This window comes from Lissotriton helveticus, chromosome 6 (genome assembly GCF_964261635.1).
Source record: "Lissotriton helveticus chromosome 6, aLisHel1.1, whole genome shotgun sequence".
In the NCBI taxonomy this organism is placed as follows: domain Eukaryota; kingdom Metazoa; phylum Chordata; class Amphibia; order Caudata; family Salamandridae; genus Lissotriton; species Lissotriton helveticus.
The window spans coordinates 425,901,349-425,929,230 of NC_136067.1; the positions used below are offsets into that span (position 1 = coordinate 425,901,349).

At 49.9% G+C, this 27,882-nt stretch overlaps 1 protein-coding gene across 2 annotated transcripts in view; it reads right to left on the bottom strand.

The window, feature by feature from the left end:
- The window catches only part of LOC144762635 (ribonuclease H1-like), a 575,280-nt gene that overhangs the window by 46,110 nt on the left and 501,288 nt on the right, over positions 1 to 27,882 (bottom strand). For both annotated transcript variants that reach the window (XM_078647869.1, XM_078647870.1), the window contains exon 8: positions 13,628 to 13,752. In XM_078647869.1, coding sequence (XP_078503995.1) covers positions 13,628 to 13,752 — 125 coding nt within the window. The remainder of the gene's footprint in view (positions 1 to 13,627; positions 13,753 to 27,882) is intronic.

Here is a 27,882-nt window from a genome sequence, read left to right on the forward strand (position 1 = left end):
CTTCTTCGAACGAAACCTGGAACAGGCCATACAGCTGGCTTCGTCGTGGTCCGGCGACAGGCACTTGTTGCAAACTGGATGGACGTCAATGTGAGGATACTTCGATCCACACACGGGACATTTCTTGAACGGACTCCGTTCCATGCCGTCGAAAGACTTGCTGCGTCGACAGGGCCTCGATCACCAAGAAGTCATCAGACTCCCTGGATATCCGACTCGAACTGAGTTGGAAGTGAACCGGGACCGAACGCAAACAATACAGACGGTTCGAATAAAAGGCCTTTTGGCCTTGAAAAAGTTTATACCGATTCCGAACTGGCGAGAACGAAATTACATCCGAACCCAATGGCGGAAAAAAACAATCTGAGGATGGAGTCGATGCCCATGCGCACTGTAGTCCAGGGGAGGAGCCACCTATCTCGTGATACTTCGAAGACTCTTCCAGGACAACAATGTGCAATCATCCGGACCCAACACTAGGCGGTGATCTATGCTATAGATATGAATTCAGCAGCCCACATGCCTCGAACGGACTTAGGATTACATGAGTTACAAAAAAGATACAAACAGAAAAAATTGCAAATGTACAAGTTGTAAGGTCACACAAGGAAGAGATACGAACAGAAAAATTGCAAATGTACAAGTTGTAAAGTCACTCAAGGAAGAGATACAAATGGATAAACTCTAACACATAGGAATGTTAGGGAGTACAAAGGTCTACTAGATATACTAGTGGTTAGAGTTCTCTATATACATATATATATACACAGATTTCTCAGGATTACATTTTACCAGCGGTTAGGCTTGGACAAGTATATATCACATTTACAGAGAAATAAAATAAACAGGAAAAAAGGGGTAGAGAGCGGTATGTGGGGGAGAAGAGTTGGAGGTTGAGATTGGTGAGAAGAGGGAGGGGGACCTGAGGGGTAGAAAGATACGGCAGTCCAGCATAAGTGAAATGTCTGAAGGTCGGCAGGATGGAATCCAAGGGACCAAAGGAAAGCACAAGAATCAACAAGATGGCGTACCCTCTGGCTCCTAATCAAATCCTGCTAATATCCTGTTCCTCCTTGCTTCTTCATACCTGTGCCAATGATCGAAAGGCGTGAGTAAGCTGTGGTGTGCCTGGTGGGAAGTCCAGAGGTGCTTTCCTTGCCGAGACTGTTCTTGTGCAGCGGTCGGCGTGTGGTCTCCGAAGATGGCGGCCGGGGCGGACTGATCAAAGCTGAGGGCCGGAGCTGCGGAACCTTTCTCTGGCCGGGTGGTGGGTCCGGGTAGGCAGACGCCGATGCTCTATCCGCCTTTCGGGTAGCCTTCTCCATAGCCCCTCTGCTCGAAGCTCACTGCCCTCTTGACGAAGGGCACCATAGCCCCAGACCCTCTCCCTGAGCCGCGCCAGCTCCTCAGCTGCGAGGGCAGCAGGATTCGGGCTCATGGCGCCTCAGAAGCGATTCTCGCTGCTCCTTGCCCCTGGTATAGCAGGAGAGTGTCCGTGTGGTTTTGTTAATGCTGACCCCCGCAATACCCTGTGGGGTAGACACGGCCCAGAGCGAGGAGCGGCAGCAGTGTAAATATTTTGACTGACAGCATTACCACTTGCTCATTCAAATTACTTTTACAACCCAGCACTGGTCTCCTAGGGCCAGCACTGGGGGCTTAACTCAAAACAGGTAAGTAATTGAGTTTCAGTATTTCGTACGATTTTTAAGGAATATTTGCAGTTTTCAAAAGTAGACACTTAAAAATTTCATAGAAAAGCAGGCAATGGGTTCCTATGGAGAAAATACAGTTTACTAATAAACCCGCTAGGGATTACTTTTGAGGTTCAGTACTGGGCTGAAAGGTACAGTACTGGCTTCTCCCCTAATCACAGGTGAGTACTTTGGAGTTCGAACTTTGGCTGATTTTATAGGAATATTTTCACTTTTCAAAACTTCACACTTAGAAAATTTTCGAGTCAAAAATGGGTCAATGTTATCCAATGGCAGGTAAGTGAGTTACCGGTTTCCAGGTGAGTACTTGGTTGGTGAAGTTAAGGTTCTGGGTATAGACTCAGGGGTCCCCCAGGGTCAGGTGAGTACAGTTAGTTCAGTCCCAGCGGCACAGGGGCGGCCGGGTGCAGAGGTAGGTAGGCCCAATGATATCCAACGAGGGAAAGGGGGCCTTCGGTTGGTGGCTGCTGGCTAGCAGGCCACGTGGCTCCTGGTCACTTGCTCCGGGCAATGGGGGGGGGGGGGGAGAAGTAGGACAGTACAAAGGAGTCACTGTCAGCAGCACTCGGGCGGCTGGGTGCTTTTGAGCCACCGGGCACTCAATGTTATCCAATGAGGATCTTGAAGAGGGAACAAAGGCTGCAGGCTCAGGGACGGAGACTCTCCCGGGGCGACCAGCACTTCGAGAGGAAAGTTTGGATCTTGGAGCACAGGTAGGTACCCCAAAAGGAGGCACAGGGGGCTGTAGGGCGCCGGGGTGTCTTTGGGAGTCGGAAAAGCTTACCCTCGGCTGGTCGCAGTAGAGGTGGCCCCTGGTTCTGAGTCTGCAGGCGTCGGCTGGTTCGTCGAGGAGGGTCTTTGAGCGCTTGACTTCAGGTCCCAGTCGTCGGGGGGACGTCCTCGTGGTCTTGGTGCGGGTTGGCCCGGGATCATCTGGTGCAGAGTGGGCTGGTCCGGAGCTTCCTGGTGGGCACCAGGTGGGTTGTTGCAGCAGAGCCTCTGCTGATGGGATTCCCAATCTTAAAGAGGGTCAAGGCAGGCAGGTCCTCTGGGGGTCCCAAGGTTGCTGTCTGCGGGGGTCTCAGAGTTTAGGTAGGAGCAGGTTCCAGGATCAACAGGCCGGTAGGGCTGGGGCCAAGTCAGTTGTTGTCCTGTTAGCAGCTGCACGGCGGGTCTTCTTTATCTTTCTTTTTTTGGTATCGGGATCTGAGAAAGGAAGGTTCAGGGTGCCCCTAAATACTGAATTTAGGGTTGTTACAAATAGGGCAAGGGCAGGGACCAATGGGTCCCTGCCCTGGGGTGGGTATACCCCCTAGCCTGCTCCTCTCCTGTGGGAGGGGGGCAGGAGCTTAGCTATGATAGGGCAGGGCTTCCCATCTTCAAGATGGCCGGAGCCTGGGGTCGTGCTTCACCTCATCTCCCCCACCCGAGGGGTGAGGTTGGCACAGGCCGTCACCCCCCCCCTTCCGGACGTAGTTTTTCCCCGCCAGAGTGAGGGGCAGGACTGGTTGCTGAGTACAGCAAATGGTCTGGAGAAGCTAACAGAGGCCCCTGCCCATCCTGGGGGAGGAGACATAGCACTTCGCACAAGAAGTGCATTGTTGCAGGCCCAGGAGAGCGGGGGCTCTCCTACCCAGGTGTCCAGCAACATATCTGTTGTGTGGCAGCCTCTGCAGCCACTCAGCCTGACGTGGATTGTAGGTTATGGTTTCAGAGGGCATCTGCATTTTACATTAAATCCCACGCTGGCATCAGTGCGGGTTTAATGTGCTGAGAAGTTTGATACCAAACTTGTCAGTCTTCAGTGTAGCCATATGGTGCTGTGGAGTTCGTAAGGACAACCTCCCAGCACCATATACTCTTAATGGCATCACTGCACTTACAGTGCCCAGGACTAGCCCTGGGTACTGTAGGGGCACAGGGCTCATGCACCTGTGCCCTCACCTCTGGCATAGGGCACCCAGCTTGAGGGATGGCTGAAGTATGCCAGGGCAGTAAGTTCTGGGGGCATGGCACACAGGGATGTGTGCGATGTCAACTCTTTTTTTTAGTTCTGTACTTAAGCACTCAGCATGTAAAGGCAGTGTGTGGGTGCCAGGGTACAGGGCTCCTCAGGGGTCTTCCCTGGTCACTATGCCCTGGGTACCTAGGGTACCATTTACTAGGGCCTGACAGGTGGCCAGAGATGCCAATTGGGTCTTTTGTTTCAGCATAGTTTTAGGGAAGGAACACAGGCCCTGGGTACCTGGTCGGCAGGAACCCAGGGCACACCCAGTCAAAGCACATCAGCAGTTCAGAAAAAAGATGGCACTTTCTCACAATGTGTAATGCAGAATTAGACTGCCTCCAAATTGTTTGGCTAAAGATCTGCTATGGTCTGGCCAAGAAACAGCTTCGAAAGGCCTGCTACCTCATCACGCCAAAGCCAATAAACATGTTATTCAGCGCACAGATACCCTTGGGTGAACGCGCGCTTTACAAATACACATGTTGTTAAAGCTGTTGGCACTATGCTGGTGCATGGACTGCCTCTTTTGGACATCTGCGATGTGGATGTCAGTCCATGTGTTCACAAAGTAATACTGCCTGGATAATCGTGTCTGGTGAGGATACTTTGCCCATTTGATCCTGCAGGACTTTTGGATCCAAGCCATTCCAGAGACCCACAACCTTGGAGGTAGTGCTGTGGTATGCATTCACAGGGTGACATCTGAGGTTAGAAGTATCCTAAAGTTATCTGCCTTCCGGAACGCCTTTTCTGGCTGATACTCCAACCAAACTACTCAATTTGTGAATATCCCCAGGGGCCAGACTAGATCCAGAGATTTCCTCAGCAATTCCTTTCTCTAGCTGTAGGTGGTGTCATGCGGCTGCAGGGCTAGTCAGCCTTACCCCAGAAGTGATGTAGGGGCCACAATAGAACCACCACCTCCACACTTCTATGTGAGTTTATTTCTGGTATCGGTCTACCCCAGATGCAGGGCCCTTAAGAATCGAATTGCCCCAGTGCACCGATCTCCAATTTTGATTTTTTTCTATTAAACAGGAGCAGTCTACTCCACAGAATGGTGAGACGGCAGTACAGTGAGAAATCTGCAGTTAAGAATATTCATCGAAAAGAGCATTTCCAAAGGTAAGTAACTTATTGAATATTAAACTTCAAACTACCCCAAGCAGTTAATATAGTGTTGGTTAGTTTTTGTTGGAGGGACACTTCGCTGCCAGAATTATAATTACTACCTTGGGAAGAAGGTCAAAAGAAGTAAACTGTTGCAGCTTAATCTCCAAGCATGGAGGTGTAAGATGTATAGGTTAGGATGCAGGACCCTTCTGTGCTGCTGCGACAGGAGATCTACCGGAAGAGGCAGCTGGACCGGAGGACCAATTCTCATGTCCAGAGGTTCTGGATTCCACACCATCCTGGCCCATCCAGAGGCACTAGGATGAGCTGGACCCGGTTGATAGTCAGAACTCTGGACGGCAGAGAGGGAGGAGTAATGGGGTACAGAAGGCCAGAGCACTTTAGTCCAAAGAAAAGGCATTTAGAAGAGAGAAGTGCCTTGGGAACTCCAACGTGCAAAATCTTGGGTTCTGTGCGTTCAGCAGTGGCAAAATAATTAAGACAGTTTCCCCCCCCATCGTTAGAGTACGCCCTGTGCCACCTCGGAGTGTAGCAGCCATTTGTGATACTTTAGACCATGCCACCTGAGCTTGTCTGCCCTGATTATTACAGATCCTGCCAGGTATTGTGTGTGCCCAAGCAGATGCCCTGGCAACTTAGTCTGTTCCAGAGGCCTTAAGGATCTTGACACTGGACCCTCAAACCCACCTAAGCATTTGCAGTACTACACTGCAGTGGTATTTGTAAGACTCTGTACCTGTTACCCCTTAATAAACAAGAGGATGGCCTTTGGTGACAAACGAATCACCCGCAATTCCAACAGGTGGATGTGGAGGCCAGCTTCCACTGGAGACCATTGATGCATCCATCATGACCATTCGTTAGCGGTTGGGTAGGGAGAGGGGTCTTCCGCCGGTCCAACTACTGTCCAGCAACCACCACTTTCTAGTCTCCTTCGACACCGGGATGAAATCTTTAAGGTTCCCTTGGTGCTGACCCCAATGAGACTTAATATTCCGCTCCAGAGCCCTACTCCACTGACAGAATGCAGGAGGTCAAATAGCCTCAGACCTGCCCTCAGAGACCCAGGTCAAAGGCTGAACCACTGGGATCATAACCCAAATACCTTGGACTTCTTGAGGCAGAGGGAAGGCTCAAAAAAGCACTGGGTTCAGGATGGCTCTAATGACAGGAAGTCCCTGTGGCTTGGTCACGTAGATGGTAAATGCCAGAGATGTCAATGGGTTGGCCCTTATCTGAAGAGGGCTCATGACTGATGCGTACCCACCTTTGGAAAACAGTCGTCGAGGTATGGAAGACTGGTATTCTCACCCTCAAATGGGCATCGACAACCATCACTTGTGGGAATACCCAAGAGGTTCTGTTGAGGCCAAAGGGAAGCACGGAGAACTGATTGTGCGTGTGGCCTACTTGAAACTGCAATTACTGTTGGTAGGATTGCAGGACAAGGATGAGGAACAAGGCATCCTAAAAATCCAATGTCACCACCCAGTTGCCTGGTTCCAGGGCAGAGGCAACTTAGGCCAATGTGATATTGGATTTGCCCTTCTTGAGGAAGTAGTTCAGGAGGCAGAGGTTTAGAACAGGACAAAGTCCTCAGTTCTTTTTGAAACCAGAATGTAGCGGGATTAGCAGCAAATCCTGATTTCTGATGCTGGTGCACAAGTTACTACTTGTGTAACGATGTATCTGTAAGAGACATTAGTTAGTATTAGATTCCTTACCTTAGAATATCCCCAGGCGTCAGACTGGATCCGGAAATTTTTGCGTAGCAGTACCCTTGCGCGTCGGTAGGCGTCGTCTGCGGCTCCGCGTCCGTCGTCGGCGCCGTGATGACGTCGGAGTACTTAGACGCCGCCTCCGCGTGCTGACGTCAGTTCTTAGACACAGCTTTTCCGCGCCAGAAACACAGAGCCATGTTAAAAACCAACGCTGTTGCCATTGAAACTAGGGCCCTGAAAGGGGACAACCCTAACCCTAGATATTGGTTCGCAGAACGGGGAGGATGGGTGGGTCGGTAAGGAATCTAATACTAACTAATATCTCTTACAGATATATCGTTACACAAGTAGTAACTTGTGCATCTGAAAGAGACACGTTAGTATTAGTTTCCTTACCTTAGAATAGATACCCCAGCAATACCAACCCCGGTGGTGGGTCTGCGAACCAATAATCACACCAGAAAGTCCTGGAGGACGGAACGGCCAAAGAAGCCATCCCTCCGGACTTGGCTGTCCAGGCAGTAGTGTCTTGCAAACGTGTGCAGCGATGCCCACGTAGCTGCCTGACAGATGTCTTGTAAGGGCACACCCCCCCTCCCAGGGCAGTGGTAGTTGCCGTGGCTCGGGTAGAATGAGCCCGCAATCCAGCCGGGGGCTCCTTCCTAGCCAAGGAGTAGCATGCCTGGATACACAAGATGATCCATCGTGAGATGGTCCTCTTGTGCACCGCTTTCCCCTTCTTAGCGCCCACGTAACCAACAAAGAGTTGGTCATCCACCCGGAACTGGCGTGTGCGGTCCAGATAAAATGAGAGCGCACGTTTTGGGTCCAGACGGTGGAGCCGCTCTTCCTCTTTAGAGGGATGCGGTGGCGGGAAGAAGGTTGGCAAGGTGATAGACTGCCCGATGTGAAAGGCCGTGACAACCTTGGGCAGGAAAGAAGGTTTGGTACGAAGCACCACTTTGTCCGGATGGACAGAAAGGAAAGGTGGAGTACAAGAAAGAGCCTGGAGCTCACTCACTCTCCTGGCAGAGGTGATGGCAACCAGGAAAGCAGTTTTTAAAGTCAGAAGGCGAAGAGGACAGTTGTGAAGTGGCTCAAAGGGAGCGCACATCAGGAATGTTAAAACCAGGTTCAAGTCCCACTGAGGCATCACAAACGGAACAGGAGGAAACGGGTATGTGTGATGCCCTTAAGAAATCTTTTTACAATAGGGGACTTGAACAAAGAAGGCTGATCAGGTAGCCTGAGAAAGGCTGAAAGGGCAGAAAGGTAGCCCTTGATAGTGCCCAGAGCAGAGCCCTGCTGGGCAAGAGAGAGAAGGAAGAGAAGAACCTCAGAAAGAGGGGCAGAAAGAGGATCCACAGCCTTTGCTGCGCACCATGCCACAAATCTGTTCCACCTGCAGGCGTATACCGACTTTGTGGAGGGACGCCTGGCTGCCAGAATGATGTTACAGACTTCAGGAGGCAAGTCAAATGGCCTCAACTGCCGCCGCTCAATCTCCACGCATGGAGGTGGAGACTGGACAGGTTCGGGTGGAGGACCGTCCCCTGCTGCTGCGACAGAAGGTCCTCCTGAAGGGGCAGGCGGATCGAGGGACCGACTGTCATGCTGAGTAGCTCGGGATACCAGTACCTTCGAGCCCAGTCCGGAGCCACAAGAATAACTTGGGCCCGGTCGCGCCCGATCTTCTTCAGCACTCTGGGCAGAAGTGGTATAGGCGGAAAGGCGTACAACAGACCGCAACTCCACTCGCGACGAAAAGCGTCTCCCAGCGAGTGCCGCCTTGGAAATTCCAACGCGCAGAACTGATGACATTTCGCGTTCTCTTCGGTGGCGAATAGATCTAACCAAGGCTCTCCCCATCGCTGAAAGAGGCCTTGCGCCACGTCCGAGTTCAGACGCCATTCGTGATCCATCATGCACTGACGGCTGAGCTCGTCCGCCCTGGCGTTCAGAGAACCTGCCAGGTGTTGAGCCACCAGGGTCACGCCCTGGCGTTCCAGCCATTGGCATAGGCGAAGAGTCTCTTGACAAAGGATCCACGACCCCACCCCGCCTTGTTTGTTGCAGTACCACATGGCGGTGGTGTTGTCCGTGAACACCTGCACTACACTCCCCCGGACAGAGGGGAGGAATGCCTTCAGTGCCAGACGAATCGCCCTGAGCTCCAACCGGTTGATGTGGAGCCGGGTCTCCGCCGGAGACCAGAGGCCTCTGATCTCCGCCTCTCCCAAGTGGCCTCCCCAGCCCTGGAGGGACGCGTCCGTCACAACTACGTGCTCCGGTTGGGGAAGGGAGAGGGATCTGCCGCTGACCCAATCGCGGTCCGTAAGCCACCACTGCAGCTGTCTCGCAGTGCCCTCCGAGATCAGGACGTGGTTGGATAGGTTGCCTTGATGCTGGGCCCACTGAAACTTCAGGTCCCACTGCAGAGCCCGCATCCGCCACCTGGCGTGATGCACCAGTAGGATGCAGGAGGCCATCAGCCCCAGAAGCCGCAGCGTCAACCTGACCGAAACCCGGGATAACGGCTGAAAGATGGGAATCAGAGCCTGAATATCCCGGACCCGCTGTTCGGGCGGATAAACCCGAAACCGCGCCGAGTCCAGAACCGCTCAGATGAAGAGGAGCTTCTGAGAGGGACACAGGTGTGACTTCGGCACATTGATGGAGAACCCCAGCTGGTGCAGGAGGTCTGCCGTCGTCTGGAGGTGGCTGACGACTGTCTGGGGTGAGCCCGCCTTCAACAACCAGTCGTCGAGGTAGGGGAAGACTGAAACCCCTAACCTGCGCAGATGAGCTGCGACCACCGCCATCACCTTCGTCAACACCCGTGGGGCGCTGGTAAGGCCGAAGGGGAGCACGGTAAACTGAAAGTGCTCGTGGCCCACCATGAACCGCAGGTAGCGCCGGTGGGCAGGCAGGACGGGGATATGAAAGTAAGCGTCCTGCAAGTCCAACGCTACCATCCAGTCTCCTGGGTCCAGGGCAGCCAGGACCTGAGCCAGTGTCAGCATCTTGAACTTCTCCTTCCGGAGGAAGCCGTTGACGCTCCGTAGGTCCAAGATAGGGCGTAGGCCCCCTTTGCCCTTCTTGGGTACCAGAAAGTAGTGGGAGTAGCAACCACACCCTACTTCTGGTCCAGGAACGCGCTCGATGGCCCCCTTGGCCAAGAGGGCCGTAACTTCCTCCTGCAGAAGTCGCAAGTGATCCCTCGATACACGGTGGTTCTGCGGTGGCATGGCTGGAGGAGTCGCCTCGAAGGGGAGGGAGTAGCCCCTTCGGACGATTTGCAGCACCCACATGTCCGACGTGACAGTGCACCAGTGGAGGAGATGATGGCGAACCCTGCCTCCCACTGGCGTCACATGGGCCTGAAAGCACGGACTAGGAGGGTTTTGAGGCGGATGCTGCGGGGGAAGGTGTGGACTGACCTCGCCGCTGCCCCCGACCGCCTGGACGGCGGTTCCCACGGCCACCACCGCGTTGGGTATTGCCCTGCGGTGCGTGGCTGGCGGCACGTGTGGGCGCACCCCTTTCGTGGCCACGAAAGGAGTGATAGGCAGCCGATTGCTGGCGCTGGCCCGAGAGGCCTAAGGACTTGGCCGTAGCCCTGGAGTCCTTAAAACGCTCAAGTGCATGGTCTGCCTTGTCGCCAAAGAGGCGACGGCCATCGAAAGGCATGTCCATAAGCGTGTTCTGGACATCGGCCGAGAAGTTGGCGGACCTCAGCCAGGCGTGGCGTCTGACCGCCACCGTCGTTGCCATCGCTCTACCCAGCGAGTCAGTGGTATCCAGTCCACACCGGATGGAATACTTGGCTGCATCCCGGCCCTCCACAAGGGCTTGGCCGAGTTTGGCCCGTACCTCCAACGGACACTCTGGCAGCACTTACGCGACCTTATCCCACACAGAGTGGGTGTAACGTCCCAAGAGGCAGGCGGTGTTGGAAGACCGCAGGCCGAGGCTAAGGGATGAGAAGATCTTCTTCCCATACTGGTCATACTTCTTGGATTCCCGGTCCGGGGGGGGGCGGACGGGAATGCGGTCTGGGAATTGGAGGCCTGGATGACCAGGCTCTCGGGGGTAGGGTGGGAGGACAGGAAACATGGGTCGCCCGGGGCTGGGCGGTGGCGCCTGGCCACGTTCCTATCTACGGGCAAACCCGTAGCGGGCCTGGATCAAGTGCCCAGCAGAACGTCGGTCAAGGCCTCATTAAAGGGCAGCAGAGGCTCAGCCGAGCTTGACTGCGGTTTAAGGACCTCAGTGAGGAGGTTAGTCCTCACGGCCGCGACGGGGAGCTCAAGGCCCAAGGCCTTGGCAGCCCTCATCAGCACCACACTATAAGTTGCCCCCTCCTCCGATGCCACAGAAGGAGGGGAGACAAAACCAGTGTCTGGAGAGGTGTCCAGGCCACTGGCCTCCCCAAGGTCTCCTGCCCAGTCCTCATGAGACTGACACTCCCTGGTCAGAGGGTCCTCAGACCCCTCCCAGTCCTCTTCATCACCCATCTCCTGAAATTCAGGGTTCTCATCTAATGGGGCCTGTTCGTAGAGATGGAACTCTCCAACCGGCGTCTGGAGCGGCGCCCATCGGGGCCGTCCCGACGCCGGAACAGGAACGAAGGTGGAACCGGGGACGGCGCCGCCTGAGGCCGGCGCCGGAGTGACACCTGAGGCCGGCGCCGGACCGACACCTGAGGGTCCGACGCCGGAGTGACACCTGAGGGTCCGACGCCGGGGAGGTCGTCCGACCCGCCGGCGACGAACCAGATCCCGAAGGAGGACCAGCGGCATCCTGCGGCGCCGGGCCCGGCGGCGGAACAACTGGACCCCTCGGCGCCAGGCCCGAAGGCACCGGCGGCGTCGGGATAACGGGGACCTGCGGCGCCGGGCCCGAAGGCGTCGGCGGAGCCGAAGCACCCGAAGGCGTCGGGGCCGGAGCTGCCGACCCGCTAGGGCTCCTAGACGGGTCCGCTGGGCCCGAAGGCGCCGCGGAGCCCGTCGGAGGAGAGAGTTTCCTCCTGGCCATGAGGAAGCGCTCGATCTCCGGCGACGCGTTCAGCCCAGGGACCGGAGGGTGTGGAGCTGCACGCGGCGCCCGCGACTCCGACGGAGCCGTGTGGGCGGTGTCGGAGCAGGCCTTGTCGTCGTGGTCGACGCCCAAACACGACAAACACACGCGGTGAGGATCCGTGACCGACATCAGCCGGTCGCAATCGTCACAATGCTTGAAGCCGGGCATCCCTAAAGGCACCGTTTCGGAGTCGAGAGACTCGAAATAGCAATCAAAAAGGATCAAAAAGTTAGTCAAAAAGTGACTAGGGTTACTGCTTTTTCCAGATCTGCGCTTGCTGGCGCGGAAAAAAGAAGAACTGACGTCAGCACGCGGAGGCGGTGTCTAAGTACTCCGACGACGTCATCACTGCCATCACGACGGACGCGGAGCCGCAGACGACGCCTACCAACGCGCAAGGGTACTGCTACGCAAAAATTTCCGGATCCTGTCTGACGCCTGGGGATATTCTAAGGTAAGGAATCTAATACTAACGTGTCTCTTTCAGATACCCTATATATGGCTCCCTTCTACAAGAGTGTGAAAGTCTTGCTGGAAAATTGACAAGTGGCCCTCCAGTAGCCGTTGTGGTATAGGCAGTATTTCTAGAGGGGTTGGAAAGGAAGGGCAGGAAACAAACATATTGGACAGTTTGTAAAATCCATCTGTCTAATATTTTCCTTTGCCACTAGTAGATGTAAAAAATAAAAGTATCAGGCTTCCAATTGGACGAATGTGCAACACTAATTATAAGCTAAAGGGGTCTGACCGCCGTGGGGTAGTTGATTGCTTAGGTCATTAGCCCTGGAGGCCTGGACACTGGCAGCAGGGTCCCCAAAAAGTTTATGCAAACCCTTGCCATTAGAAGGAAAATAACCCAGCCAACTAACCATGCAGATCACATTCCAAACATACTAGACCAAAAATACTATGATGGAGTGAATTAAAAGTTGGCAGATTGCTAAGTGCTAAACAAGTACAAAATAATAACTGAAGAGAAGATCAGTTGCTGCACAAGGAAAAAACACGCTGGAAATGTTGACCAAAAAAACACTCAACTGTCCCACAGGCCAGGTGCAACTATCTGAAGACAGCAATATTTTCTGAACTCTACATTGCCAAAAAGGCCTTTGAGAGCCCCATAACTAAGAAATACCATGCTTAAAAGGTTCAAAGTATCTTGACGAGCCAAGATCGAATCTCATGAAGGTTCTACAAGCAGGTGAGACCAAACCTATCCTATCAGGGGTCATGAAGAACTTTAGAGAAACAAAGGAGATCTTTAAGATTTGCCTTCTTATTAAATGTAGACACCTAACTCTTCAACATGGTCCTGGTCACCAATGTAGCCTTAGTGATGATCACATTAACCCATCCTGATTCAGTCCTGTCAGTAGCCTTTGTAGGCCCGGGCCAAAAACGTCATGTGGGCCACCTCTCTGCTTTTCATTCAAGGAACTTTGGCGAATGCTGGTGGGAAAGTCTATGTTCAAGTACATTAAGATTCTGAACGATGAAAAAACAGCATACGATTCAAAGACAACTTTAAAGAGGACTAGAGGGTTGTGAGGAACGTTTAGTTATACCGCACATCTTAACATACATTAAAATAGAAATTCTGGTCAACTCAAGACAGGATTAACAGAGGAAGGTCCTTATCTGACGATTCTTTTTTTTTAAATGAGTTGATAATGCAAATGTTAAAGTGCATGGATACAGGTTACAGCTGACTGGATTTTAACTGCCAGGTGGCAACAGTGCAGCTACAGAATTTGGTGGGGGGCGCGTAGGGGGAGTGATGTTTATGTGTTCAGCAGTGGATAAAGTATTACTGTGCCATTTCGATTTGGTAATAATGTCAGCCTTCAAAACTGTAGAACTTTGTATCTTAATCAAAACATGTAAGTTCGGACTAAACCAATTGAGAACATTATATTAAAGCTGCACAAGTTCCTTCAAGTATAGTCCTAAAAGTAGCAAATACATACCCATGTAATATCCATGCCCTTTGACAATTGGTGAAGCCTTTGAAAGTCGTCTTTGTTTTTCACTGGTTCACCTGTAGTCAATGTCCAGTCGTTCTTCTGCCAGGTAGGAACCCATTTTGTAATTCCTGTGTTGTACATTTGACAGTTCAAAAGAAAGTTGTAACACTTTGTTAAAATAATCCATAATGTAATCCTTCAACCACTATTTAAACCATCAACATTTAAAGCAAAAACAAAGTTGCATTATTAGTGGCAGGCAATATACAAATCACCAGTGACTAGCATCCAATATTGCTAGCAAAAGTATGGAATTTAACCTCACTGCTCACCCTTCCTACCACCAAAGAACCAATAATCGTATTAGTGTTGCAAGACCGCAGAGAAAACTTTAGAAATAAGGACTCAAGTCCAGGAATGCGGTACATTATGATTTAGTTTTAATTTTTGAAATGAAGTTCAGCACTGAAATTTTGTATCAGATAGTAAATATTAATTAAAATACAGAAAGCCCTTCATTTTCGAATAACGAAGGTGATTCACTACTTTCCCCAGCTGCACTTACACCACCTTCCACGGCACGTGTTAGATTCTGATCCCATTCACTTTTTTGTTGGGAGGGGGGGGGGGGGGGGGGGGGGAAGCTGCAGTTATTGTGAATAGATCTAACAACTTCAAGCTGGAAAACTTTACGGCGGGATATTTTCTTAAGAGTACTTGGAAAGCTAGTGAAAAAGTTTAATTTGACAGCTCGTACCTCTTGAGCGCCTGCCTGCATTTTCATCAAGATAAAGTGAGTCATGGCGACAACAGTGCTTAAGCTATTTCGCTGCGCCCTGAAAGCATACCTTAGATGGAAGCCAGTTGAACAGAAAAGCCGATGTCAGCATTTCCTGTTGGGAGTACACATTGACTCTGCGGTGGCAGTCTACTGCCTTTTCTGTTGGTAAAAACAGTGCTATCCTCTAAATGTAAATGTGTGTATACTTGTAAAGCGCACTGCCGCCCCATCTCGGGGCATCCTGGCGCTGTATACCGCTGTGGAACCCATCCTGGCTTTCCCTGTGAGATGCCCCCTCCTGGGCACCCCCAAGGTGAAGCCAGGCATCCCAGCGCTGTTGGGGCCGTTGTGGAGATTAAGCAAGCTATTGCCCAGAGTTGCAGAGTGGGACCCTTGATTAGAGTAGGCACCGAGGCGAGAATTATCGAGTCACTTGCTACGAACGCTCATTAAGCACCCCCTTTTTTTTTTGTCATATTCAAAATATCAAACTGATGCTGTGTAAGTGTCTTACCCCCCCCACCCAGTGTTTTATATAGACCAAACTAGACCGGAGACATCGAGTATCAGAGCGCTTTACATGAGCACCAGTTTAGTTACAAATGGACATTTTTTGTGAGGCACGGGGAGATTAAGTGATTTGCCCAGAATCACAGGATGTTGAGCGTCGTTGCCGAGACTCAAACCCGGTTCCATAGCTTCGAGGTCGACCACTAGCCATAACGCTATATCCTTTCCCTGTTATCTCCAATAACTGAAGGCTGTTCAAATACCCCGAGACTGCAGGCCTTTTCCTCCATATTGCACGGATCTTTGGATAATACTGGTAATTACAGTTAGAGTGGGGGAGCCACCACATTAATATGGAGAGCAGAGTCAAGCCAAGGGACTGGCTTGGCTTATAGACCGCGGAAGAGCCCAGGACTGCAAATATTTGGTATGTAAATCGTGGAAAGAAGCACATATAGGATGGTCTCCTCGGGGCGTGGCTTGCACGCCGAGGTAAAATGGCGAACCCGCTGTGAGCTCAGATGTGGACTCAGATGTATTTTTTTTAGCCTTATATCCCGGTTTCCCAAGTGGTGAGAGACGGTCCTGTCTTGCGGAAGATGCAGTGATTCTGGATACCCCTTTTGGGTCAGTTTCCTGCCATCTCTGAGCCATTTTCAGTCCGTGGTAATTTTTTCCTCTCAGACGCGAGCAGCCGCCATTTTAGGTCGCTGCACTCTCGTCTTTCTGCGCTGCCAAGTTCTGCCGCTTTTTAGTGATAGTGGTTTCATAATGTCACCTCTCATTGACTTTTACTGTTGTGGCAGCGATGGTGGATTCAAATTTTCCCCTCACATTACTCCTTTGCATTAAACCCCTCTGAGAACTGTATAGCTTGCTCTTATGCAGTTCTCTTCATGTACTTGCCAATATACTGTGGAAATGGAGCAGTTTTCTTGTCAAACAGTGCTATCCATTATAAGAGGAGCGCCACTTGCGGTACATCTGCTATTCTTGCTCACTGGAGGTCCTTTTAACTCTTTGTCTCATACTGAACGAACTGTCATTAAGACCTTGTTCTTTTTGGATTTTCTACGGCATTTGTTGGGAATACTTCACTTTTACTCCAGGTTTTTGGTGATTTCCTTTGCAAATTACCTTGGCTAACTATCTGCACACTGATCGATCTTCCTTATCTGGTACAAAACCAAAAAGACAAAAACGATCCGCCTTCTCCTATTCATTGCTCTCAGAATCCTGTTTTGGACTCTATATTAGATTAAGTCCATGGTCTTGAACCCTTTATGTCCACTACAAATGAAAAACTGAAACAGATTGAGGAGAAATGGATTATTATGGAAGGTAAGGTACTGGAACAAAGATTCCGTCACTTGAACAGGAAATTCCTAAGTTAAAAATCCATACTGAGGACCTTGAAAATCGCAGTCGCAGAAATAATTTACGCCATTATGGACTTCCGGAAAATATTGAAGGTCCTGACATGGTATCATTTCTACAGAAATTCCTTCCAGAGCTCCTAGATCTTTAGGCTTCGACAAGTGCCCTCAACATACAAAGAGCACATCGTCTAGGATGTCTAAACCCTACCGCTACCAAACCACGTGGAACCAATGCTCTTTCTAGAATTCACCGAGCTGATGCACGTTTTGAAGGCTGTAAGACTTGAATGTCGTCTTATTTGGTCGGGCCATAATATCTTAAGATATTTCCAATGCAACAAACGCCCGTTGCAAAGAATTTGCTTTACGTCCTCAGATGAGACATCTCAACATCAGATATGGAATCCTCCATCCATTTCTCTGCAAAATTACACATGGTCGGTCACGTTCATTTGATGATCGGGAAAAATTATCTTCATAATCTTTCATCTCATGGAATGGATACTAATGAATATGCTACTTACCAGTATGCATCTGTTCTTGGCATGTAGGGCTGCTGACATTCATATCTATACCATAGATCGCCGCCTAGTGTTGGGTCCGGATGATTGCACATTGTTGTCCTGGAAGAGTCTTTGAAGTATCACGAGATAGGTGGCTCCTCCCCTGGACTACAGTGCGCAGGGGCATCGACTCCATCCCCAGATTGTTTTTAGCCATTGTGGCGAAGATGGAGTGTAAAAGTGTGAGCGATGACCATGCTAAGAATAAGTGTGAATTCTGCAGCCGCTACAAGCGCGGGGGAGGAGGGTGGGCGATATGAATGTCAGCAGCCCTACATGCCAAGAACAGATGCATACTGGTAAGTAGCATATTCCGTTCGAGGCATGTGGGCTGCTGAATTCATATCTATAGCATAGAATAAATAGCAGTCCCTCCATTAACGGCGCCCGCCTGTGCCAGCTGCAGACGTTTGAAAAAGTGTCTTAAGAACAGCCTGCCCCACAGCTGCTTGGAGTGCACATCTACACAGTAGTGTTTAGTAAATGTGTGTGGTGTAGACCATGTGGCTGCTCTACAAATATCTTCCAAAGGAATATTACCAAGGAAAGCCATGGAGGCCCCCCATTTGCGGATGGAGTGGGCTCTGGGGGGGGACCGTTAAAGTGCGCTTAGCCTTGTGATAGCAAATCTGAATACACTTAACGATCCACCTGGCTATACCTGCTTTGGAAATGGGGTTGCCTTTGTTCTGGGCTGAAAAGGCAACAAAGAGTTGTTGTGTCTTACTAAAATCTTTGTGTCTATCGATGCAGTACATCAAAGCTCGTTTGAAATCAAGAGTGTGGAGCATTCTTTCGGCTACTTTCTCTGGGTTTTGAAAGAACGCGGGCAGCTCAATGGTCTGATTGACATGGAACTGCGAAACCACTTTAGGAAGAAATTTAGGGTTAGTGCGCAGCACCACCCTGTTGGAGTGAATTTGAATGAATGGCTCTTGTACAGTGAGCGCCTGTAGGTCACTAACACGTCGCAGAGACGTAATGGCAATAAGAAACACCACTTTCCATGTTAAGAACTGAATCTCACATGAATGTAGAGGCTCAAAAGGTGGTCCCATCAACCTGGTGAGGACCACATTGAGGTTCCATACAGGAGTTGGCAGGGTCCTGGGAGGGATGACCCGTTTCAGTCCTTCTAGGAAGGCTTTAATGGCAGGTACTCTGAAAACGGAGAGAAGCTGCCTGTTTTGGAGATAAGCCGCTATGGCGGATAAGTGTATCCGAATGGAAGCATATGCTAGATTGCATTTGTAAAGATGTAACAAATAACAGATGATGTTGGGAGTGGATGCATCTAGCGGGTTGATGTTGTGTTCAGTACAGTAAATGACAAACCGCTTCCATTTCGTGGCATAGCAGGCTCTGGTGGTGGGCTTTCTTGCCTCCCGTATGTTATCCATGCATTCAGGAGGCAAGTCAAGGTAGCCAAACTAAGACTTCAGGAGCCAGATCGCCAGGTTGAGCTGTTGCGGATCTGGATGCTGAATGTCGCCACGGCTCTGCGTCAAAAGCTTGGGTGTGAGGTGCAGCCTTTGATGCGGTACCATGGAGAGTTCTAGAAACGTGGTGTACCATGGTTGGCGTGCCCACGTTGGAGCAACTAGGATGAGTCATCGAGTGTTGCTTTAGCTTTCGTGCCACCAGCGGTATGAGAGGTGCTGGGGGAAAAGCGTATGCAAATCTGCCTGACCAGTTCATCCATATCGCATTGCCCTGCGACTGTGGGTGAGGGAACCTGGCGGCACAGCTTTGGCATTTTGCGTTTTCCCTTGTGGCAAACAGGTCTATCTCTGGATGACCCCACTGCTGGAAGTACGGGTGGAGTACTGATGGATGTATCTCCCACTCGTGCATTTGGTGGCTGTACCTGCTGAGCAGATCCGCCATCTAATTGTCCTTGCCCGGGAGGTGTTCCGCCATGAGGAAGATGTTCCTCTGAATGGCCCACTTCCACATGCTCGGAGCCAGATGAGACAACTGTGGAGAGTGTGTTCCTCCCTGCTTTTGAATGTAGTACATGGCCGTCATGTTGTCCGTCCGGAACACGACTTTGTTGCACAGATGTACTTTGAATGCCTTCAATGCCATGAAGATTGCCATCAGTTCTAGGTAGTTGATATGCATCTTGTTTTGCTGCGTTGTCCATAGTCCCTGCACCGTGTAGTGGAGTACATGAGCTCCCCATCCCTGGAGAGATGCGTCCGTTGTCCGGATAATCTGTGGCACAGGCTCTTGGAACGGTCGGCCCTTGCACAGGTTGTGTGGATTCCACCAATGCAGAGAGCTGTATGCCCGACCGGTCACCAACACTAGGTCGTTCAACTGTCCTTGAGCCTGAGCCCACTGATGAGCCAAGCATTCCTGGAGCGGACGCATATGTAGCCTCGCGTGCGGGACTATGAAGAAGCAGGAGGCCATCATGCCTATCAACTGCATGAACACTCTTGCTGGAAGCGAGTGTTGCGGTCTGAACTTCTGGATCAGTGACTGAATGCTGTCGATCCTCAATGAATTTGGCTGAGCTGTGGCTGCCAGAGTATCGATCGTCGCACCCAGATATTGCCGCACATGGGCTGGCTGAAGGTGCGACTTGGGATAATTCAGTGAGAATCCCAGATCATGAAGAAGGTGAATGGTGTGGGACATGTTGGCGGCGCACTGCTGGGCCGACTTTGCTTGGACAAGCCAGTCGTCCAGATAAGGGTAAACGTGAACATTCTGCCTCCTGAGGTGCGCAGCTACTGTCGCCAGACATTTTGTGAACACCCTGGGCGCCGTGGTCACCCCGAAAGGTAGGACCTTGAACTGATAATGCCGACCCTGAATAGTGAACCTGAGGTATTTTCTGTGTGATGGATGCAGTGGAATGTGGAAATAGGCATCCTTGAGATCCAAGGTTGCGAGGAAGTCTCCCCAATTGAGTAATGGAAGAACCTGCTGCAGTGTGAGCATATGAAAGTGTTCTGATAGAATGTACCGATTCAGGGGTCTGAGGTCCAGTATGGGTCTGAGGGACCAGTCCTTCTTTGGGATTAATAGGTACAGGGAGTACACTCCCGTGCCTTCTTCCTCCACCGGCACAAGCTCGATTGCCCCTTTTTGCAGCATGACGAGTACCTCCTGCTGCAATAAGTGCAAATGCTCTGTGGTCATAGGACGGTGTTATGGTGGCATATTGGGTGGAGTGGATGTTAACTCCAGACAATAACCGAACAGGATACGTTTCCTGACCCACCTGTCTGTGGTGATGGATTTCCAGACCGGCAGGAACTGCTAGAGCCCGCCGACAGGTGTAGTATGGTCTGGGGCAGTGACAGGGCGTCACCTTTTGTTGGTGGTGGAGGAGCGGGAGTTTTTGTTTCCGCGACCTCTGCCCTTGGTGCTGTTGCCCCGATAGCCGCCTCTACTCTGCTTGGTGTAAGAGGACTGCGCCCCACCTTTATTGTATTACGTTTGCTGGGACATCTGGCCTCTGGAAACACCTCTATTGCTTGAGCGACAAAAAGTACTGCCCCGAAACTGCAGAGACTGGAGAGCCCCCATGGACTTTGCAGTCTCGGTATCCTTGTTTATCTTTTCTAAGGTGGTATCCACCTCAGGGCCAAATAACCTATCTGGGTTTACTGGCTGATTGAGGATGGTGGTTTGTATCTCCGGCTTGAAACCGGAGATTCTGAGCCAGGCCGGACGCCTCAACATCACACTGGTGTTAATGGCCCTGGCCGCGGTGTCCGCCACGTCCAGTGCACATTTAATAGAAGCGTTGGAGATAAGCTTCCCTTCCTGAATAAGCATCTCAGCTGCCTCTTTATACTGATCTGGAAGATGTTGTAACAGGGTCTCTAGTGTGTCATAGTGCGCCCTGTCATATCTGGCCAGGAGTGCCTGAGTGTTAGAAATAAGTCAGATATTGGCTGCTTGAGCCGCCACCCTCTTCCCTGATGCCTCCAGCACTTTAGATTGCTTGTCAGGGGGAGGAGCATCACCAGTGGTCTGCGAGTTCGCCCTCTTCCGGGCATTAGAAACGACCAGAGAGTCCAATGGCAACTGGCCCTTGATGTAGGTAGGGTCGCCAGGTGCCTGCTTATATTTCTTTTCAATCCTAGGGTTGATCACCCTGGCCCGTGTGGGTTCCTTAAAAAGGTCTGCAGCATGTTTTAGAACCCCTTTCAGCATGGGGAGAGTTTTGACAGTCTTTTCTGCTGTGGAAAATGTATGAAAGAGGAAGTCCACTTCGATAGGGTCAGCATGCAGCTGGACGTCGTGGTTTTTAGCCGCCCTCTCAATTAGAGCATTAAATGCAGCCGAATCCTCAGTAGGAGAGGTCCTGACATTGTACACCCGAGGGTCCTGGGCAGTTTGCTGATCCCCTGGGTCACCTGCAGTCTTGGTGATCCTCAGGATCAGTGTTGACAGGAAAGTTATACTCCTCGTCATCACCTTCTTCACCCTCCACATCTGAATAAGTGGGTGAGGGTGTAGCCACTCTTTGAGTCCGTGGAGCAAGAGGCTCCACTAGAACTGGGGATTCCCGCAGCAGGCTTCTTGCGCTTCAAAGGAATCGTGTAGGACTCCAAAGGCTGGGTTGCCGTGATCTTCCTCTTGTAGAGGGTAAGTTTCCCGGTGTCGGCGTCGATAAAGTGTTCGACTGCTCCTCCACCGAGGGTTGTCGATGCTTTAAGCTCTCAAGCGGCTGAGAAGGCTTCGACGCCGTAGACACTTGCACGGGCGCTTCGGTGACCGACCGTGGTGCGAAGGCCTTTGGTGCTACCTTCGGCGGCAACGTAAACAGTAGCGGCGTCGAAGATTTTGGCGTTGTGGCAGCTGGCTTCGTGGTGGAAGCATCTTTTGGAGCGGCCGCGGAAGCCTTGCTCCTGATGCGTTGTAGAGAGTCCGATACCTGCTTCGTAAAGGAAGCGGACGGTTTCGTCGACCCGACAGACTTCTTCGGTCCACCAGCGAGGGAAGACTCTAGCGTCGATACCTTGGTTTTATCCGGCCAAGGTACAGGATCAGCCCTTTTCGGCGCGCTGTGCCCACCTTCCGTGCCGACGGCCTTTGGCGCCGACGTTTTCGTGTCGGGGGTCTTGACTACTGGGTGTGGGGCCCCAGTCTTCGGCTCGACGCCCTTTGCCGATTTTGGCTCGACGCCCTTGACCGACTTTGGCTCGGCGCCCTTGACCGACTTTGGCTCGGCGCCCTTGGTCGACAGCCTGCTTCGGCTGCCCCTACGTATCGGAAGACGAGGAGGCGGCCGGAGTGACAGACTACTTCTGTTTCGACGGCGTCTCTATCACTTTCGTTTTCGTCGACACCGAAGGTTTCTGTTTCGTTTTGACCAACGTCGGCTCCGCAGAAGTGTCCGTAGCTGGGCCCGTAGGCGAGGCCGTGGATTTGGGTGGAAGGTCTTGGGTAAGGCCGCGTGGCGATCCCTTGACCTGAGCCTTTGTGATTGTTCGTTCGGGGCTTAGCTCTTCACATGAGCTATCTTCCGTGGCCCCCTAGGCCTCATTGTCGTCTCCTACCTCGTCGACGACTTCTTCTGCCTCGACCACCTCGACGTCTGCGTTGTATTCGTAGTCGTATTCGTAGTAGTCGATCTCCTCCGCCGGAGGGGAAATCTGCATATGAACTTCTTGTTCGTCTGCTTCTTCTCTGCCGAAGATGTCCACCAGTGCCGGGGCCGACTGCCGGGCCTCCTGGCGCACCACGCGCCGAAGTCGAATCGTCTTCTTCGATCGAAACCTGTAAAAAGCCATACAGTTGGCTTCATCGTGGTCCGGCGACAGGCACTTGTTGCACACCGGGTGGACGTCAATGTGGGGGTACTTAGATCCGCACACGGGACATTTCTTGAACGGACTCCGTTCCGTGATGTGTCGTCGAAAGTCTTGCTGCGTCGACTGGGCCTCGAGTTCCGAAGAGCCACGCGACTCCTCTGGATGTCCGACTCGGGAACTGAGCCGGAACAGAGCTGGGCACCGAACGCAAAACAATACCGACGGTATAGGTAAAGGCCTTCAGGCCTTAAGAAAAGTCTATATCGATTCCGAACTGGAGATGTCGAATATACATCCGAAGCCAATAGCGGTAAAAAACAATCTGGGGAAGGAGTCGATTCCCATGCGCACTGTAGTCCAGGGGAGGAGCCACCTATCTCGTGATACTTCGAAGACTCTTCCAGGACAACAATGTGCAATCATCCGGACCCAACACTAGGCGGCGATCTATGCTATAGATATGAATTCAGCAGCCCACATGCCTCTAACTATTTTACTTCTCTATATTTTAGGATTGTTACCTTAAATCCAACATACATGCTTCCTCAATCTGTTCTGATTTGTTTTTCCATATATTCATGAGGTTCTCTTTTTCTTCTCTGTACCCAATACTGTGGTCAGTGTCCTCTAGCGTCACTATGCTCCTCTTTCGATTTCCTTTCTCTTTACAGATCTGGTTGTTATTCCTTGATCTGTTTGCTCGCTTCTTCCTTCCGTTTCTTCTCTTTTTTTTATACTCTTATCGCTCGGTCTCACTTTATCTTGTTTTTTGGTAAATGTTTTACTTTCAATAACAAGTCTTCCTAGTCACGTATTGAACAATGTCTTCCCATTTTTTTTCTTTGTTGATTATGCAGTTTTGTGTTCCTGTTTCATCATGTATCCCCAATCCAACATCATGGTTAATGTGGTCTTGTGGAATGTTCGTGGTCTAGGTCATCCTGTCAAAAGGTATGGTCTCATTTAGCTAAACTTGACACCCAGGTTGCTTTTTTACAGGAAACCCATTGTAATGATGTAGAATCTCAAACTCAAACGCCAATGGGTCAATCAAATTGGTTTTTCTCCTGCTATTGATAGTCATGGTGGTGTTGCTATATTGTTTCATAAATCTACGAATGCCCAAATAGTGTCATCAGATTGTGATCCTTATGGTCGTTGGGTGATGGTTGAGGTTATCATCAACATAAGACAAATTACCTTCTTCAATATTTACAGGCCTGTAAAACCAGATCCTGAATTACGGCAATCTATAAAATTGAAACTATTATCTATATCTAATTCTAACATAGTAGTTGGTTGTTTTTTTTTTTTTTTTAAAAAGACCTTTATTTTGTTAGTTTCTGCACATTCGCACAGCTTTTGGCCTACAACCTCAGGGGCCGGCCGCCATCATATCTCACGTATTTTTCATGTTTAGACCTAACACAGCCCAGAAGCCGCCAACCCGGAGGTGCGGCGGCGTTACCGTACACTTATGCAGACGTGTCATTATCAGAGTACACAATCAAATAGGTCTAGTTTTATATATAAAAACTATTAACATGAACATGGAGTCATTACACATGGTTGATGATATTACAAGCAACGGGTGTGATAGTCCTAGTCCGGTTTAGGGTACCTTATGTCTATTGTATGCCCTCAGCTACACTACCGCTTGGCTTGTTGCTTCTGCAGTCATATACAGTAGAGGAGTCCCTCACCGCGTTCAACTGGTACGGAGTCACCGCCCCTCTGCCACCCATCCCTCTATCTGTACCAAGGCGCAAGCTAGGGTCTCCACCACCTCCTCCCCTCTCTACCACGTTAGTCTTCCTCCCCCTCTTCATCGGATGTCAACTGTTCTTCCTCATCTAATGGTTCACATATGTCCCCCCTGAATCTATTCCATGGGGTCCATATTTTGTTCCATTTACGTGGGCAGGCTCTAACAGTGTATACTGTCCTTTCTATTACCATGATCTTGTCCATATTCGTGCACCATTGTGTTAGCGTCGAAATAGTCGGCGCTCCCCATTTCTGTGCTATGTCGCGTTTGGCTATTACCATTCCTATCACTGCCCACTGCAGTCCGTGTCCGGAAAGGTCGTTAGGCCCCCATACGTTAAGTAAGCATTGTCGTGGGTCAGGAACCAAGGACAATTCTAGTGTTTGTGACAGTACGCATGACCTGCCTCCAGAATTCCTGAATGCGTGGGCAGTCCCATATAGTGTGAAAGAGTCCCTACTTCTCCGCATCCCCTCAGACAATATGGGTGTTGTATCTTGTGTATTGTGTGAAGCATCTTTCTCGAATAATACACCCTATGCAGGATTTTTAATTGCACGAGCCGGAATTTTGCTGATATTCCCACCTCTTTAGGTGAGGCTAGAGCCTCGTTCCATTCAGAGTCGTCTAATTCCCCTACATCTTCCTCCCATTTGGCTTTCAGTTTTAGGGTGGGATCTATCAAATTATTTAAGAATTTGCGATACGTAAGCGATGTCGCTCTTTCCTGCATAAAGTCCGTGAGGAGGCGGTCTTCCATGGGCGACGCCTCCGGGACTTTCGTGCCGCTAGGGATGGCCGACAGCAGGGCGTGCCGCACTTGTATGTAGCTGTATAGCTCTGTGGGCCTAAGCTCGTATTGTTGTTGCAGCTGATCAAAGGGGATCACCGTATCTTTGTCCCACAGGTCTCCCACTGTGGACAGACCTATGGTGTCCCATGATGTGAACCCTTTGCTACACCTCAGGGTACCTAGGGCCTTTGTGTCCCACAGAGGGGTGAGTCGTGTGAGTTTCCCCTTCCACCCCAGTTTCGCCTGTGCCCTGTGCCACAACGACACGGTAAGTTTCGTGGGCCCCACGAGTGAGCGTATCTTCCCTTGATCGTACAAAGGCGCCAGTAAAGTAGTGGTGCTTAGTTGTTCCCTGTCCGCCCTATAGGCTGGGTCCTCCTGGTGCACATGTAGCCACTGATTGATGGTGTAAGCCAGATACCTCAGAATGTACTTTTTTTCTCCTGTACACCATACTAGGTCTCACATTGATTATATTTTAATTTCCAAATTACCTTGTCTCCACTCATCTGAAATTGGTTCTATTTTTATTTCTGCCCATGCTCCAGTTTCTACTTCTATTGATCTATCACCACATGTAAACAAGGCCGCTGGCGTTTTAACAATCACCTTTTATCAGATCTCACTTATTTCAGAAGCGACTTCTTATTTATGAGTTTTTTGTACTGAACTCTTTAGACACCTCCTTACACAATAATTGAGATGCATTTAAAGCATCCTTTAGAGCCTTTACTATTGCTTACTCTTCAAAGAAAAAAAGCTAATGAATGCTAAATATAAAGAAACCCTAACACTAATCAAAACCAATTACTATTTATCCAAATACTAATCACTACAAGAGTTAATTAAAGCTAAATCCACCCTGAATAAAACAGCTACTGTGGATACTTGTAACATCCTCCTTAAGGTTAAATCGAAATATCACAGAGGTAAAAAAGAAAGCAGGTAAAATGCTAACGAATTATTTAAAAATCAAATCGAACGTAAAATGATCATCCCTATTCACGCAGTAACGAATACACTCCTCTCATCCTGATATTAGTACATTTCAATCATATTACAATGTTTTATACACAAAAACTACTAAACTTCTGAAGACTTTTTCCCAAGATTTTCCCAAACCTAAAGCTCTCCTGGATATCTACACACCACTTGAGATATTTCTCTTCAAGAATTACCAGACGCTCTCAAATCCTTGAAAAAATGGAAGGCTCCTGTCCCCGATGGCTTTTTAGTGAATTTTTAGCCTTCTCTTCTATTTTTGCCCCTAAATTGTTAGAACTTTTTTATTCTTTTATATTGAATTTTAAGGCCTGTGGCTCGTTTTTAGAAGCCCTTATTATTGTCATCCCTAAACCTGATAAAGATCCCTCATTTTGCAAAATATTTTGTCCTATATCACTAATCAATTTTGATTGTAAAATGTTTGCAAAGATCTTAGCTTCCCGTTTGGAGAAAGTTATTCCTTTTATAATAACCGAGATCAAGCTGGCTTCGTCAAAGGACGTCTAGCTTCTGATAATGCCAGAACGTTTTCCAATATTCTCTTAGTAAAAAATATCCCTCTTAGCCGGATTATCTATGGATGCAGAAAAAGCCTATCTAATTAATTGGGATTTCATGATATGCACCTTACAATGGTTTGGCTCAAAGTTTATTTCATATGACAAATTATAATATACAACTCAAAAAGCATGTGTTTTTGTTTATGGTCCCCCCCCCATATTTTTCTCTTTAAAGAGGTACACGTCAGGGTTGCCCCCTTTCCCAATTACTTTTCTTGACCTTTTCTCGAACGCATTGGAATGAATGAATGAAAATGGGACTTCTAAAGCGCACGTACACCTACGGTTTCTTGGCGCTGAAGAAGCATTAGAAGCAACGAATAGTTTCCAACCTGTCTGTAGTTTTGCAGCTTGAAGATCTTTCTGGATTCACTATGCTGTGCATTATTCCCGGTTGGGTCCGGAATCGTAGTCTTTTTTTCTTTTTTTTTCTTTCGTAGCCCAGGTGGGCGTGGACGTCCCACTTTTTGGTGTACTTCCTGTGACGTCGGCACGCTTCCTGCAGAAGCTCCCACCTTTGGGCTCCATCTTCGGATTCTTTTTTCTTGTTTTTGTGTTCTGTTTGTGAATCCTTTGGCAATGTTTTCCAGTTCTTCCTCAAAGTAAATGATTTTTTCGCTTTCTCTTTTAAGGTGTCTGGTTGTATATTGTCCTTGTATTTCCATCTTCTCCTGCCTCATCTTTCTGGTGGAGGTGGGTGGGTTCGCCAGTGAATCCAGAAAGGTCTTCAAGCTGCAAAACTATACCGACAGGTATGAAACTATTCGTTTTGCAGCATGAATCTTTCTGGTTTCACTATGCGGTGCATAGACTTTGTAGCGGTTTGTTAGGTTTGTGGCGGCTGGGTGGAAGATGAGCATTGGTTGTTGAATATATGTTGAAGCACCTTCGGTCCTACTTGTGCTTCCTTGTTTATTTGTATATCCACACATTAGTGCTTAGCGAACGTGTGCACTGAAGCCCATGTAGCTGCCAGGCATATGTCTTGAATGGGTGTATTAGCCAGGAAGGCTATTGTTGCTCCCTTCTTCCTGGTAGAGTGGGCTTGTGCCCCCTCTGCTAGTTCTTGGCCTGCCTGTTAGTGGCAGAATTGTATAGTTTGTGCGATCCATCGTTCTA